Source organism: Leptodactylus fuscus, chromosome 6 (assembly GCF_031893055.1).
Source record: "Leptodactylus fuscus isolate aLepFus1 chromosome 6, aLepFus1.hap2, whole genome shotgun sequence".
NCBI lineage: Eukaryota > Metazoa > Chordata > Amphibia > Anura > Leptodactylidae > Leptodactylus > Leptodactylus fuscus.
Window position 1 is genome coordinate 153729874 of NC_134270.1, and position 17063 is coordinate 153746936.

Consider the following 17063-nt stretch of genomic DNA (forward strand, 5'->3'; position numbering starts at 1 on the left):
CTGACTGACGCGTTTCGAAAGCATAGCTTTCTTAGTCATAGTCAACTAGTCATTGCATATGAAGGCTTCTAACCGGAGGAGCGGAGAGTCCGTGCGATAGGTCTGCAAGCATCGGGACATTCTCAGACGGGTCAGAGATCTGACACATCACAGTAAGGAACACAATTTTGAAAAGATTTCATTCAAATGAGTTTTTATTAACGCATGTAGTTCCATTATAATTACTGTCGGGAGGCTTTGTATCCACAATCCCCTTTCCCCAAGTGTGAACATTCAAATGAATGGGCTTGAAACATGTCGGCAGGTTTCCGTCTTCTGCCCCTGTTTTGTGCAGGAAACGGAAACCTGCAGAATGGAGTACAGGCGCAGATGTGAACAAGCCCTTACCTTCTGCTTATTTCCCTCCTAGCTTTGGCTCAAAAAACCTCAGCAAAATTTGCAACAACAAAAAAGCTGTGTTTCTGCAACGTGGGGCCTTAATCTAAGGCTGGAGTCCCTCATTGTGTAAATGCAGCATTTTGGCTATGGCAGAAAACAATGCGTTTCACAATACCTGCAAAGTGAATGCAATTCTGGCTAATGACATCCACACATTGCAGCAAAAAATCTGCAGGGGAAAAGTGGCGTTTTCAAAAACACCCGTTTTTGAAATTCGCAGCAACTTTAAATAAACCTGCAGAAAACCGATGTTTTACATGTAGGTATAATAGGAGGAGAAAGTCTGCAGAGGAAAACGCAAGACACAGCACAAAAAAAAAAGATGCTGCATGAAAAACTGCGGCAGAAACACATCACAGTTTTTCCACTACACTTTTCACAGAAAGTCTGCAAAAGTTTTCCTCTGTGGATTTTCTGCGTTAATAATATCTATACAGAAACTGCCAGCGTGTACATGAATATAATTGGCATTTTGCGATTTCCAAAAATGTGACAGTTTGAAATCGCAGCATTTCCGCTGTGCATATTTTTTGCAACGTGTGGTTGGGATTCACTGGATTCCTATCCACTATGCAGGGGCTGTATAATGCTTTACAGGGATTGTGTAATGTTTTGCAGGGTCTGTATAATGCTTTGCAGAGACTTTGCAGGGACTGTATAATGCTTTGCAGGGACTCTGTATAATGTATAGTTTTGGAAATTGCAGTGTATCTTCTGCTCATATTTTTCTGCAATGTGTGGATGCAGTGCAGTGACTGTAAAACGCTGCATTTTTTGCTGTGACGTCTCTGCTATGGCCACACCACAGTGTTTGCCCCTTGTGGGGCCCTGGTCTTAAACTGTTTTCTGTGATTCATATATTGCTGACCTATTCTTACGATAGGTCACTAATATTGTGTGGGGGTCTAACACAATCAGCTGTTTGAAGAGACCACAGCAATCCCTGTGTCGATAACATCACGCTCATTGATCACATGGTTCAGCAGCAGCTCAGTCCCATTCAAGTGATTTTGACTATCCCAGTGAACTCAGTAGGAACAATCCTGCAATTATTCTGTTTTATAAATTGGCCGGCCGCTGTCAACTTGCACTTAAAGTCAATTTTTGTGCAAATTTTTATAGGCAGTGCATGGAAAAAAAGTTGTTAAAATCCAACCGGAAAATCTGCAATGCATATGGTAGGTGTGAACATACCCTTACCAATGTGCTTGTAAATGACCCCTGCCCCGTTATCTTTCTAATAGTCTGTACAAAAAGGCCGTGCAGATCTGAGTTTATATTAAAGTAAATTATTACATAAACTACTGGCAGACATCTCCCCCCACATTCCAGGCACAGGCAACGCCTTCCCTGCAGTACTTTGGCCACAGCAAACATTCAGGATCTGCTCAGTTTACAGCGAGTCCACATTGTTTGCACAGCTCAGAACCAGCATGTCCGACTTCACCAACACAAGCGAATATGAAGAGAAGTTTGATCCCCGGCTATATCTGGAGTCCTATTTTCACCTGGGATCTGGCAGCCTGGCCGACGACTTCCTGAGGTTTGTTCTTGAAAATTTAAACAAGACTTTCAAGTCAGGTAAGAAATCCAAAAACTGAACTTTTTACCTTCCCTTTGTAAGATGACATCATATAGCGTCGTGATGATGAAAGCGAATCCCGATCAGGCGTGTCGTAGTATATGAAGCTATTATGGAGATGATACGTATTACGGGAAAAATCTGATGTATTAGATGGTAGCAAATAACCATAAAAAGGAATGTTGGACCCTGCCAAACGATGGCGCAGACCGGAGGCCCAAAGTTATGGAAATGCAGTTTTTATTGTTGCAGATTTTGCTGATTTTGAGCCAAAGCCAGGAGCGGACTGAGCAGAAGGTTAATGTAGAACAACTCCCTATATATTCCCCCTTCCTTCTTTGCTTTGGTTCAAGAAAACGCAGCAAAATCTGCAACAAAAACAGCTGCGTTTTTGCAACATGGACCCTCACCCTTGGCCATGCTTAAGCTCTAGGAGTAGCAATCCCTGTTTTTTTTTTCCAATGTGGGGATGAGATTTTAAAAAAAATCCTCATTCCCTTTGCAGGGACTATAAAATCCATCATTTTCTTCTACCGGACTTCGCCCTCAAGGAGTTTGTGATTGTTTTTGAAGATGTCTTTAGAAACATTGGACATAGTGACAATGATAGTAGCTGAACGTTTGTCATTAGATTTCCGTCTGGTGGCTTCACACTCAACGTTTTTTGGAAGTGTTCCACAGCAGATGTTTGAGGTAAAACCAGACATGGTTCAGTCACATTACTTTCCATTATTTTTCCCATATTTTGTAAAAAATCAATTTCTGGTTTTGGCATAAATAAATGGCACAAGCGGCCAAATTGCATCATAATCATGTGTTTGGAGGTCTCTATAGCCAACATGATAGAGATCAGGCAGGTTGAAGTCCAACAGGCCCAATCCTTTCCCCCAACATCTGTAGAAATTGGCTTATTTGGCCAACATTTATCTACAGTCTATGGACCCTGTTAGTTTCCACTTTAAGGAAAGGGTCGGTACCTGATTTTTCTCATTATAATATGCATTTTAGTGTGTTAACCAGGGGCATAACTTGAGGGGGTGCAGAGGGTGCAGTCGCACCTGGGCCCAGGAGTCTTAGGTGACCCATAAGCACTGACATCAGTATTGAGATTGCAGCTTCCATCTGGTTCATAACCCAAGGAGCTTCACAGATGACTCCTAACCATACTAAAGTGGATTAAACCCCTTAGCACCAGTAACCATCACTATCAAGAATTCACTGTAGGGATGAGGTAGGGGCCCCGGACAAAAGGTTGCACCGGGCCCACAAGACTTTAGTTACACCACTGATGTTAACCACTCATTTTGTTCGCCAGGCGCTGTGAAAGGATCCACACTCATTGACATTGGCACAGCTCCCTCCATCTACCAACTTCTTTCAGCATGTGAAAACTTTGATGAAATTATTGTGACATCTCACACTAAGCGAGAGCTAAAAGAGCTGCAGAAATGGCTGAATAATGAACCTGATGCCTTCGACTGGTCATCTATTGTGAAACACGTCTGTGAATTAGAAGGAAACAGGTTAGTATGAAGATAGCACAGAGAGTTAAAGAAAACCTTCAACTCCAACTCTTTGATTCCTTCAATAGGTGCTGCTTCACTGATTCTGGCGCAGTAGGAATTTTTTGTCTAGACCCCACCGTTCCTGAGCAATAATGCTGTTAGGTTCAGCATCCAATTTGTAGGTGGTGATCCAGGAGCAGGTAGTCTGGCACCGCCCACCCAACAATAGAGAGCCTAATTAGCATATTGGGTGCTAACTAACGCACTGATTGCTCAGGAACGGTGAGGAGTAGAGAAAAAATTCCAGCAGTGCCGGAATCGGTGGAGAAGCACCTATTGAGAGAGGCAAAAGTTGGGCTTGGTGGAGGTAGTGAAAGGTCCTCCTTAAATAAAATAAAAAAATACATTGAATAAGCATTTTAGTTAATCCCAGTTTACAAAAGTGCAACAACCCAGATTCCCAATTTAGTCCTAAGAGACTCGCCTCAAGACTGTCATAGAACCTCCTGGAGAGTCTTATCGCTGGTCACATGACCTAGCTGAGGATCAGAAGGGAATGGAGAACTTAGAAGTGCAACTATCGGTAAAATTACCTTCACTATAATTGACATCATGTACCCCCGGAGAATACAATTATAGAAGGTAGATCTACTTTGTCTCTTATAGGTGATTTATTTTCATACCGTAAAGGTTCGGCTTTTCTATCTTTTGGCAGTCAGCTGTAATGATGGGGAAAGCCATGGCACGCTAGACCTGCAGCAGCCACGTCAGATGAATAGCTGAGTGTAGGATAGGTAGCTCCCGTTTCGAATAGCACGCACCCATAGGAATGATTGGAAGCAGGGGGTCAAGTGGCCGGCCGCCAGCAAAGTCGTCGTGCGGCCGCTTCCATTCATTTCTATGGGCGCGTGCTATTCGAAACAACCATTTCGAATAGTACTCACTCATCTCTATGACAATATTGGATTGATAGAGTCCAACATCTGGCACCCCCACTGATCAGCTATTTTCAGCACAATCTATGACGCTCTGTACCTTTAGTCAGGGCCGCCATCAGGAATTTTGGGGCCCCATACAGCCTAAGTGTCTGGGCCCCACCCCCTCCCCCGCCATTTTAAAACTACCTTATTTTGCGACATACCAATTCTGTATTACATTTCCCTTTATTTAGCAGCATTACAAGGCTTAATCAGATTCTATTTGCAGGTACAATCTGCTACGTGTGACCGCGCCTTTAGAGAGCCAACACCATCTATAAGAGCCCTCCTAATAAATCCTCAGGGCTTTTTCACATTGCGTTTTTGGCCTCCCTTTCCGGGATACGTTGGTAATCAGTCAGAATCAGCTGTCAACTTATCCCTGCACGAAGAACTGGCCATTAAAAAAAGGGGGGGCTGCAGTTCTCCGTGCCGGGATAAGTGGGGAACTGATTGTGACTGGTTACCAATGTATCCCAGCAAGGGAGGCCAAAAACACAATGTGAACACTCCTTTAAAGTGAAAGTCCCACCCCCAAACAGGCTGCTATGCTAGTAGCATATCAGCCTACATCATTATTATTCTCCAGCTAAAAACTTATATATTATATATTATTGCCCCACTTCCCTCTCCGCAGTGCCGCACACCCCGATACCCCATCAATCCCCCCCCCCCCCGTCCACCTTCTAACATCTTTCCATTGCCCCCTGTACCCATACCTCTCAACTTTTGAAGAACCACAAAGAGGGAAAAAAATGTGCTGTGCGCGCCGCGGGAAATTTAGCCCACCCACTGTTATGTTGACTCCGCCCACTCATTAATTTTCCATTTGCCAGCACACTGTATAATCCTCCTACATTCACCCATAAATTATATGTCCCCCTCCGTCTCTCCCCAGATTCATGTCCCCTCCATCTCTGCCACCAGATTCATGTCCCCTCCATCTCTGCCCCAGATTCATGTCCCCTCCATCTCTGCCCCAGATTCATGTCCTCACATTTCTGCCCCCAGATTCATGTCCCCTCCATCTCTGCCCCAGATTCATGTCCCCCTCCATCACTGCCCCCAGATTCATGTCCCCTCCATCTCTGCCCCCAGATTCATGTCCCCTCCCATCTGCTGCCCCAGATTCATGTCCCCTCTCCATCTCTGCCCCAGATTCATGTCCTCCTCCATCACTGCCACCAGATTCATGTCCCCCTCCATCTCTGCCCCCAGATTCATGTCCTCACATCTCTGCCCCCAGATTCATGTCCTCACATCTCTGCCCCCAGATTCATGTCCCCTCCATCTCTGCCCCAGATTCATGTCCCCTCCATCTCTGCCCCAGATTCATGTCCCCACCATCTCTGCCCCCAGATTCATGTCCTCACATCTCTGCCCCAGATTCATGTCCCCTCCATCTCTGCCCCAGATTCATGTCCCCTCCATCACTGCCCCCAGATTCATGTCCCTCCATCTCTGCCCCAGATTCATGTCCCTCCATCTCTGCCCCAGATTCATGTCCCCTCCATCTCTGCCCCCAGATTCATGTCCCCTCCATCACTGCCACCAGATTCATGTCCCCCATCTCTGCCCCCAGATTCATGTCCCCCATCTCTGCCCCCAGATTCATGTCCCCTCCATCTCTGCCCCCAGATTCATGTCCCCTCCATCTCTGCCCCCAGATTCATGTCCCCTCCATCTCTGCCCCCAGATTCATGTCCCCCTCCATCACTGCCACCAGATTCATGTCCCCCATCTCTGCCCCCAGATTCATGTCCCCCATCTCTGCCCCCAGATTCATGTCCCCCATCTCTGCCCCCAGATTCATGTCCCCCATCTCTGCCCCCAGATTCATGTCCCCTCCATCTCTGCCCCCAGATTCATGTCTCCCATCTCTGCCCCCAAATTCATGTCTCCACATCTCTGCCCCCAGATTCATGCCCCTCCATCTCTGCCACCAGATCCATGTCCCCTCCATTTCTGCCCACAGATTCATGTCCTCACATCTCTGCCCCCAGATTCATGTCCCCACATCTCTGCCCCCAGTGTCATGCCGTCCTCTCCTTCATCTGCCCCCAGTTTCACGTTCCACATTACATTTCCTTCTCCTTCGTTCCCCTGCTGCTCTCTGCGCGCCTCTCTCTCTTACTGGAGCACAGCTGTAGACGCGATGTGACGTCATCACATCGCGTCTACACTGCCGGGTCGCCGGCGGCAGCGGCGAAGTGAGGAGCTGACACAGGTCAGCTCCTCGCTTCAGCGGCTGAAGCGAGCTGACCTGTGTCAGCTCCTCGCTTCACCGCTGCCGCCTCTCTCGCTGCCGCTGACACATATGCGGCTGAAGCGAGGAGCTGACCTGTGTCAGCTCCTCGCTTCGCCGCCTCTCTCGCTGACACATATGCGGCTGAGCCGTTCCCGGCTCAGCGAGAGAGGCGGCAGCGAGAGAGAGGCGGCAGCGGCGAAGCGAGGAGCTGACACAGGTCAGCTCCTCGCTTCAGCCGCATGTGTGTCAGCGAGAGAGGCGTGCAGTGGCGAAGCGAGGAGCTGACACAGGTCAGCTCCTTGCTTCAGCCGCGTATGTGTTCAACTCAGATCTGCGTCCTCTGGATGCAGATCTGAGTTGAAACAGGACATACAATGACTGCTACCGGCGCCAGGGGGGCCCGCCCCCCCCCCCCCATTTTTAAATTTGGCTGGGCCCCTGACGCCAGTACCAGTAGTACTGGCCTATCGGCGGCCCTGCCTTTAGTGACTGGGCGCTGAGCTGCACCATGCATAAATCTGTCTCTTTGATGATCAGTGGACTTTCTGGGTGTTGAATCCCCACCACTTTGATATTGGTGACCACCAATATCAAGACTTGGAGAATCCATTTAAGCTACAACAAAGCAATAGTCATGGTGGGCCGTGCTGTATGAAGCATATATGTAATGAAGTGTCCTACAATGACATCTTACACATATACGTTGGTCAGCCAATAGTCAAGGTTTCTAAACAGTCCCTGGGTTTTTTTTGGCTTCCCCTGCATCAACACTGTAGGGATCGTAGGGTTATAGGTTGGACTTGATAGGCTGATGTCTTCATCCAACCTCATCTACTATGTAACTATATATAATATGGTATATCTGTACTCTATAGTATATTGTAAATATGTCACATCTGCATTGCTTGGAACACCAGATGTGCCCATAATGGCTAGTATTCTGATAAATGGGACTTATATAATGCCATCAATACAACATTCCAATTTTTAGCGTAGATGGCATACACATCCCCTACAAACATTTGTACATGTTATCATTAGAATCAATGGGAGACTTATACTTTTGTCTACTTGTACAGTGACATCCAATGGAGGCCTCCGCTGAAACAAGACAGCAGTAGAATTTCCTGATATAAACCCTTGACATACATTGTAGATACAGTGTGAAGAGAGCTCGGAGAACCCTAGATACATTGGGTTATTTATCATGGTCAGAAATGTGGACTATCTTTGGAACCCAACTGCACTTTATGCTAAAGATTTTCCCCCTTTACCACTTTTTTTTAAAAAAAATATTGGGGTGGGGATTATGATAGGCAGGGATAGGGACACCTTGGCTGTAAGATTTATTATAAGTCTTGTTGGTTCCTGAAGCTCCTAATAATTCTGGTGCATCTTGTGCGAATGGAGGAGATGATCAAGACTGGCAAAGGAAATTTCAATGTTAATGAATTCTTATGGTAGGTGACGGAGAAAAGAACATCTGAAGGTAGTGGCTATTGGTTCTGAATTGATGGGTAACCACAGAAGAGAGTCCATGTGATGGTGTCCTATCTGAAGGACCGGTTAGACCTTTTGTAGCCTGAGAAAAACCCATAGGCTTAGAGAAACCTTCTCCAAACATTTTGGAGAAAATAGAAAACAGGGCAAGGGTTAAATTTTGAGGTACACTGGCAAAGACAGAGAATTGGAGAAGATAAAGTACAGCTGAAGAAGACCTTCACAGATTGTCCGAAGAACAGGTCAGGAATGAAGGAAACAGAGTGGTCCAGGAAGTAGAGTGATTTGTGGAGAGATCCCACAACCCCAATGGTGGAATTTCTATATCTTGAAAGAAGTCTTCAAAGTCTTTGAGCGTCCTTGAGTCCTTCGGCGAAAGGAAGCAAGGGCTGGGGTTATAGATAACAGCTGTGCCAAGGCTAATGTTTGGTAGAAGAGGGTCAGCATCATTTAGAATGAGGCACTTAGTTTAGAGAAGAAGATAATATTTTGTGTATGAGAGGTTCAGAAGATGTTCGATTAGAGGGAATGGTCAACACAGTGCAATAGTCTTTGACAAGGTGATGATTTTTGCTCCTGACATTCCGATAAGTTTGATGGGTTTAATGGAGAACCTTTGACAGAATTTGGTAAGGATGTTTTGAGGAAATGTTGAGATTAGAGAGAAGAACAACAGAGATGGTGACTCTGTGTCAAAGTGACAACCTCTAACTTCACATCAAAAATTGCATTCAAAATTTTGGTGTAATTTTGTCTAGAGAAGAATTTTTTTGAAACCTGGGTTGTGACTTCACCGAAAAGGACGTCGTTTTATAAAGAATAGGGGTTTGGCTGACATTCCAAAATTGTGGCCCAAAATCAGTTCATAGGTGGACTAAGAGAGTCTATAGGTTCTGGTGTGAGAAGTGCAGGAGATGTGCCTTATATATCAGGAGCGTCTTAATAAATTAGACACCTCTTACTCTGTCACAGAAAGTCTTGATGTAAATCTCTTCCTAGGCTGGTAGTGACCTGAGAATATATCATGAGCTTTATTGCCTAATGTGTAGTCATTGGCTTTACGACAAGGTACATGGCAGTGTGGGAATGTGACTAGATAAGGATCAGCTTTGTGTTGTAAACTCTCATTGCATCAGAGATGACCTGTCTGGTAGTTGTGCAAAAGTCAACAGGCTCTGTGGAAATCTTAGTAGTCTGTGGCAACGTCAATTCCACCAGAAAAAAAGATCATCGAGGACCCAGACAGCAGCTAAACCAAACCTGGTGACCTTCTAAAGTTAAGCCCAAGGAGCTTCTTGTGCAATTTACTTGTACTGGCAGTGCTGTATACCACATAAAAAATAAATACCCCCTGCATTGAAAAAAATACAGTGAAGGAAAGTCGAAAAAGTTGATTCATCAAAGACCAAAATGAGTTGTGCCCTTGGACTTTTCACAACCTTCAGCACTTCCAGCTCTTTAGGCTTCACTCCACTGATTCCAGAACAGTTGGAAATTTTTCTCTAGCTCCTACTGTTCCCAAGCAATCAGTGCTGCCATTTTCAACACCAAGTATGCCAAGACTCTCTAAAGTCAAGTGGGTGGTGCCAGACAAGTGGATATGGCTCATACCTCCAATTAGAAGCAGAGGTGTTAAGCCGGGTTCACACAGGGGTTTTTTGGACCGGATCTTGACACAGAGGCCACCTCGGAATCCGGTCCAAAAGACGGCTAGCCGTGACTGGATGCTGGTGCAGTGCATACAGTGTACCGGCATCCAGTTGCGGCATTCCGCTAAGGATTAGGCCCAAATGAATGGGCTTAGTCGGGAGAGAGGTGTCACACCGCGGACTCTGCCACGGAATCTGCCTCAAAAATGGCAGGTCTCCTCTTTTTTCTGCGAGCAGGAACAAACCGCAAAGGAACCCATTTAATTCAGTTGGAGGCGTTTTTTTGAACCAGATTTTGAAGCGGATTCCGTGTCAAAATCCTAACATAAAAACCCATATGAACCCAACTTTAGAGAACTATGTGTAACACCCATTTGTCTGTACCTGTATGACTCCACCCACTTGACATTTTAATTAGCATATTGTATACTAATCTCTGAAGAACAGTGGGGGATAGAGACAAATGTACGAGCTTCTATTTTTGAATGTATTCTTACTTTCCAGTATTTTTCAACGGCTACCTAAAATTTTTGCACATTGCTATGTGTACTGAATGGAGGAGGCAGCCACTGACCTCTGGTGGTAGGTCATCCCTTTATAATAAAAGGGTCAGACATGTTGAAATCCAAAAGCTAATATACATAGTTACATAGTTGATGAGGTTGGAGGAGAAGAAATTTTTTCTCCTGATGGGGTATTTTTTTCCTCTCATTGGGTTCAACCCTCTCATTTGGATTAACCCTAACTAGAGATGAGCGAACACCGTTCGAAACTAGAGATGAGCGAACACCGTTCGATCAAATACATATTCGATCGAATATCAGGCCGTTCGAGGTATACCACGAGGCAAACGCAGTAAAAATTTGTATCCCCTCCAACCTTCCCTGGTGCGTTTTTTTGCACCAATAACTTCGCAGGGGAGGTGGGACAGGAACTACAACAACGGAGGCAGTGAAAAAAAATCGGAAAAAGAAATTGGCAGCCGAAATCAGGTGACCTCTACTTTATACGAATGGTGGATTTAAAATTTGATTAATTTGAGAATGTGAACTATGTGACTGTGAGACAGGGATAGATGTACAGGCTGAGTTAGCTAGGGATTAGCTTTATTTAGGTGGGAATGTCACTCACCCAGCTCTTTGGGGCTCTATCTGGTCGGGATCCTTGCGATATGCGCGAGCTGATTTTTCCCATAGGAATGCATTGACCAGCGTTGATTGGCCAGTGTACAGCATTCGGCCAATCAACGCTGGTTCTTCCGGAGGAGGCGGAGTCTAAGATCTGGCTTAGGTCAGCAAAAATGCCGCCCTCCCCCAGGGCCCCGGCATAGGCGCCGCCTGAAGCGGTTGCTTCAGGTCACCTCATGGGAGGTGCGGCGCTGATGACGGGCAGACCCAAAACTAGGGTAGAGCATCAGCCCATTATGTCTCTATATGGCTGAGACCCCTGGAAAAGGATCCAGGGAGTTCAAGCCTTCATGAATGCCTCACGAGTGTCTCTGAGAGACGCTGTAAGGTGCTCCATACATTGGATGTCCTCCACTTTACGGAGCAAGTGGCAAAGAGAAGGTGGGTTGGAGGACTTCCACAGAGCTGGGATGCAAGCTCTGGCAGCATTTATCGCCGATTTATGGTAGGCACGAAGGGAGACGTCCGAGAGGTGAAGCAAGAAAAAGGCCGGCGTATTGGGAAGGGTAGTTTGAAAGATTTGGGAAAGCAGGCGGTGGACACCGTCCCAGAAATCCCTCAACATGAAATTTTTTAATAGGGACTTAATTTAAAAATGGTGTTTCAATGTTTGTTTGTTTTTTTTGGGTTTTTTTCTAGGGTGGGCCAGAAAGAAAAGGAGGAGAAACTGAGGGGAAAGATAAAACAAGCCTTGATGTGTGACGTGGGTAAGAGTAATCCCTTGGCTCCTCAAGAAGTCCCCAAAGCAGATTGCCTGGTGACCACCGTGTGCCTGGAAGCTGCTTGTAAGAGTTACGAGTCCTATGGGAAGGCTCTAAAGAACCTCTGCAATCTTCTAAAACCAAAGGGACACTTGCTAATGGCCGGAGACCTCGGCTGTAACTACTATGAAGTTGGATCCGAAAAGGTTTTCTCTCTGCCGGTTAATGAGAAGTTTCTTAAGAACGCCATAAGTGACAGCGGCTTCGAGATCGTACAGCTGCTATCCTTCGGGAAGCCAGAAGATGCCACCTTTGAAGCCTCAGATCACGAGGGATTTTATTTTGTTCATGCTCAAAAAATATAAGTACGTCTTGGTAAAAATATCTCCATTGTATCTTGCCCCAAGTGGAACATTCATTAAAAAATATCCATGTGACTCTACATATGTGTATGGTATTTTCTTAGGGCTCACAAAATGAAACTTTTTTAAATTCCTAATCTGGATATCCGCATCAGGGTACATTCTACTAATTCTATAGATTGGGATGTTACCTGAAATTTTGATGTTCTCGGAGACAGTTGCTAAATATTGGCCGGTATGATGAATAATGCATCCAGGTAGGATTGTCTGATTGCTGCAAAACTCTGAACTCAGTTCCATCTTAGGCAAATATGTAAAATATTACAGGGGTGACATAGACACTGGGTCTTGCCACAAGAGGGCATAAAAGTTTTCCCCCCACTGCTGTATAAAACGGCTCTCAGAGGCTTTTTTTGGGTAGTCTATGTCTTGGTGAGAAATTATAGACTGATAAACCTGCGTAAACTTGATGGCTCTTTCAACTAAATGCCCACCATCTAGGTTGTTCAGTCCTAGATGTTACGAGGTGCTAGGGGCAGCGGTTTCATGAGCACACACATATTGCTGTGACATATCTCCACTAGTAGAGAAGATTTTTTAATCCACCAAAAAATACGAGCAAGCCAGACCCAATGACTAGTACTCTGAGCTGGGTACCTGGGGACTCTATACCGAACAAAGGAAAAATAGGACTTCAAAGGCATGTGGGTCATAATTCCTGTTTCATAACTAACCATGAACCAAATCCCAACAAGTCAGTGACATCGAGCATCTGGACCTTTAATGTTAATAACTACAGATGAGCGAACAGTAAAATGTTCGAGGTTCGATATTCGTTTCGAGTAGCCCCTCAATATTCGACTACTCGAATCGAATATCAAACCCTATTATAGTTTATGGGGGGAAAATGCTCATTTCAGGGGTAGGCAACGTTCGATCAAATTATACTTACCAAGTCCAAGAGTGAGGGTCGGGCTGGATCCTCTGAGCAGTCTTCTCCGTGCAGGGTCCCCGCGGCGTCTTCCGACTCTTCATTCCCTCTGCCAGGCATCGGGCCTGGGCAGAGCCGACTGCGCATGCCTGCACTACAAGCGGACATGCGCAGTCGACTCTGCCCAGGCCTGATGCCTGGCAGAGTGAATGAAGAGCCGGAAGACGCCGTGGGGAAGCTGCACGGAGAAGACTTCTAAAGGTAGGAGAAGAACCAGCGTTGATTGGCCGACTGTATAGCATTCGGCCAATCAATGCTGGTTCTGCATCGAACTTTTACATTCGAACAGCGAGTGGTACTCGATCGAGTATGAGTATTTCGAATACCATAGTATTCGATCGAATACCTACTCGATACTACTCGCTCATCTCTAAAGATTATCCTTGGATCTAAATGTTCCAACTATTCCAAAGAGAGAAATACTTAATTGTGTTATATTTTCATCTACCAGTGCGTGCCAGAGGGCACAGATGTGAGTTGTCAGATCTGTGTGCCAACTACCCTAAGTGACAGGTGGTGGCAGCTATTCATGTGGATGTTGGGGTGGCAGCGGAATCTCCCCCTTTATGGTCACATCCAGGGTGACATGTGCTTTTGTGGTGAGTTGATGTTCTGAGTCAAAATCCCTCTGTACAGGAGACTCCATACAGTGGCCACCACATATCTTTGCCTTTGCCTCGATACCCATGGCCTCCGGTAATAATGATCAAATGTGAAACGGTTCCGATATAAATAATGACAAACAACGGGTTTTTTTGCCTTCTTTTTATTAACTTAACATTTAAAATCAGGATAATGGCAAGGTTTGCATCATATGGTTTCAATCTGAAGCATGAACTCGCAACGTTAAGTGGGAAATTTATTTGCCAAAATTAGAAACTGCACATTAAAGCAATAAATACCAGATGTTCTGTTGATATTTACACATTATGGCACAAAGTTAAGCTCGGGTGCCTAGATACAATACTTGTAATTCCTTCCTCCAAAGTAAGAACTAAAAATCATCTATGTGTGGTGGCGCAGGGTCTGTTACCGGTTGGATGTAGATGATAATTTCTAGATATTTCTCGTTACAGTCTTTGATCCCAACTCTGCTACTCTCCGGTATTCTGTCTCGTGTGTGCATGCTCGGCCACTAATTTGAAAAAATAGATACTAGACTTTTCCCTAAACACCAAACTGGGCTCTAGATTTTTGGGTAAACCTGCCTAACCTCTGCTCTATTCACTTCTATGGGATGGCTGGAGAGTGCCAACCCAACTGTCCCATAGATTTAATGGAGCGGTGGCCTTGGTGAGTGGATAAATTACATTAATAGAAAAATCTAGAGATGAGCGAACACTGTTCAGTACGCTCCCATAGAAATGAATGGAAGCACCTGTGACACCGGCCGGCAAAGTCAGCGTCACAGGTGCTTCCATTCATTTCTATGGGAGCGTGCTGTTCGGATCAGCTGATCCGAACAGTGTTCGCTCATCTCTAGAAAAATCCCTTTAAGTCTAGGTTGTCATTACTTTGTTTCAGGTACACTACAGTTACAAAAGTTAAGGAGGCCTTCCACTTTCAATAGCTGTAGGCAAAAATTATATCAACCAATTGCTAATGCGGAGAGGGGAGTAAGCCACTGCCAGTCATGTCTATAAAGAAAGGATTGGGCATGTTGAAATTCAGCATGTCCAATCCTGCTTTCCTCTTAACATCTGTTGGTGAAGAGTGGGCATAGCCATATACATAAAATACTTGACCAGTCCTTGGCCAACTTAGCCAACCTGGCTCTTATTATTATGGTTGACTACAAATTAGCAAATTAGTTAAAATTAAATTGCAGGAATGTACAAGTGTATAACATTTATCTAAAACTTTATGGTAAAATGACGTGTCAATTTTTATTGGTATGGGTAAGTATTGTACAGCAGTATAAGACATGCAGCTCATAAGCATCATATAAATACATGAAAAGTGGCTTATAGTCTAACTGGCCGAATTCTCCCCTCCTCTTCCTGGAAGTGCAGGTTATCTGTACATATTCAGAAATCTCATTGCTTCCAAAAATACAGAAAGTAGTGGAGAGGAAGGAGGGGTATGGAGCTGCAGACTCTTTGTGAGACTGTATGCTGTGAGAGGGGAGGGAGGAGCAGAAAAAGAGGAGGCATGTGACTTCTCCGACATTACACCCTCTCAGGGGGCAAAATAGGCTTTTCAGTAGGATACAAAAATAAAAGGAAAGGTAACTTCTAATACATATTGAAAGAAGCTGCTTGGAAAAAGGATTCACTTTCCATAATGTAACGCCAAATGGCAACATTTTTAAATCTACAATAGTACAATTTGCAGAGATATCGACAATTTTAGCTTTTTGATGCATGCCACAGAATCATTGGGGGTATTTTGTGCAACTAGATGGAAGCTGGGTTAGTAAGTGCTGAAGTGTACAAAATGTGAACTGCATATATGTAGACATTGGAAGAAATATAGATGTTAAACAATTGGCGAAAGCCTCTTGGTATGATTCTACTCCAGACAAAAACATTGTAAATATAGTATATTGGCTGTATATGAAAGCACTGGCTTAGAAACAGCACCGCTCTTGTGGCCTTTGTCTGGTATTGCACTTTGATTTAAAAAAAAATGTGCTGCAGTACCAGACATATCCTCTAGATGAGAGTGGCGCTGTTTAATTGAAATATTTCTGTAATCCTTATGAACCTTAATAATTTTCTGTATTCCAGATAACCAGAGTGAATGGCAAATATAAAAATATTTTTCCTACCCTACTAATAATTGAGATTTCGGAAAAAAAATAATCATGTAAAGTAGAAATACAGAAATATATAGAACTATATGTCCTCATTGTTGTCTGTATGTAGTATTGTCCTTTACACCCTTGACACAATCTTTACAAATTCTGCAAAGAACACGAGTCAATTTCATGCTGAGCGTCTCGGTCCAACTTAGGAGGTGGGGCATAAACAAGGGGTGGGGCTTAACAATCTACTGTAGACCTAGTAGTCCATAAAACTTCTGCTCCAGACAACCAGACCTAGGACAATGGAGGAAGAATGGATCACATAGACCAGGACTATATTCTAATATGCGACCAAATAGGAGGAAGTACTGGAATTTTTTTTTTAACAATTTTTAAAAAAATCTTTTCATGTGTTTGGCATAAAATATAAAATCTCATGAATTTATTTGGTTCAGCTGAAATCGGTAATTTACCTAAATTCTAGTATCATCCATTGTAATTGGTGACGGCCAATATTCTAATTACATGTCATCATTATTGCGCCTATCCGCTACGTTGCGATGTCTACATGGTGTAAGTTCAAGCTTTTCCTGAGTTTCCTTATAGTCACATATTGATATAATAGAGTACACAACCTCAGACTCCATCCGAAATTCCCATCAGTCCTAAGAATTTCTCAGATTTACCGGCAGCTTCCATCCGTTACATCATTTTTGGTTATATAAAATTTTAATGGTTTTATTATTATCAAAAAAGTTAAGAGATGCGTTAAATTTGTGATCTATTCAATATTGTTTTTTTGTTTTTTTTTATTTTTATTTGATTTTTAGACTAATATTTCCATATATCATTTCAGAGAAGCAATGAGATGGCTAAAAAAACAAGATTTAATTAACAAAATTTAAAAAAAAAAAAAGTTGTGTGAGGTCTTGAATGTAAAGTATAAGATAAAACAGGTGGTCCGTGAAATGTGAGAGAGTAACCTGAAGCACCCGAGTGAAGTAACGTCTCCATGTAATGGTTAAACAGGTTACACATACAGCCATTTATTGCTTGAAAAAAATCACTCAAACTGCATTTTAATTAAATATCTGAGTATACATTGGAAGAATGTCTTTTTTTTGGTCGCTCTTTCGTCGGGCGGAATTTTGCTTTGAGGGCTACATTTTCCCAAATT

General features: G+C 44.0%; 1 protein-coding gene across 1 annotated transcript; it reads left to right on the top strand.

Moving 5' to 3' along the window:
- The first annotated feature begins 1805 nt into the window (after window positions 1-1805).
- Window positions 1806-12218, top strand: LOC142209757 (nicotinamide N-methyltransferase-like). The gene is made up of 3 exons (XM_075278798.1): window positions 1806-2019; window positions 3336-3543; window positions 11726-12218. The coding sequence occupies exons 1-3, from the start codon at window positions 1872-1874 to the stop codon at window positions 12150-12152; spliced, it is 783 nt and encodes a 260-aa protein (XP_075134899.1). The 5' UTR covers window positions 1806-1871; the 3' UTR covers window positions 12153-12218.
- The last annotated feature ends 4845 nt before the right edge of the window (window positions 12219-17063 follow it).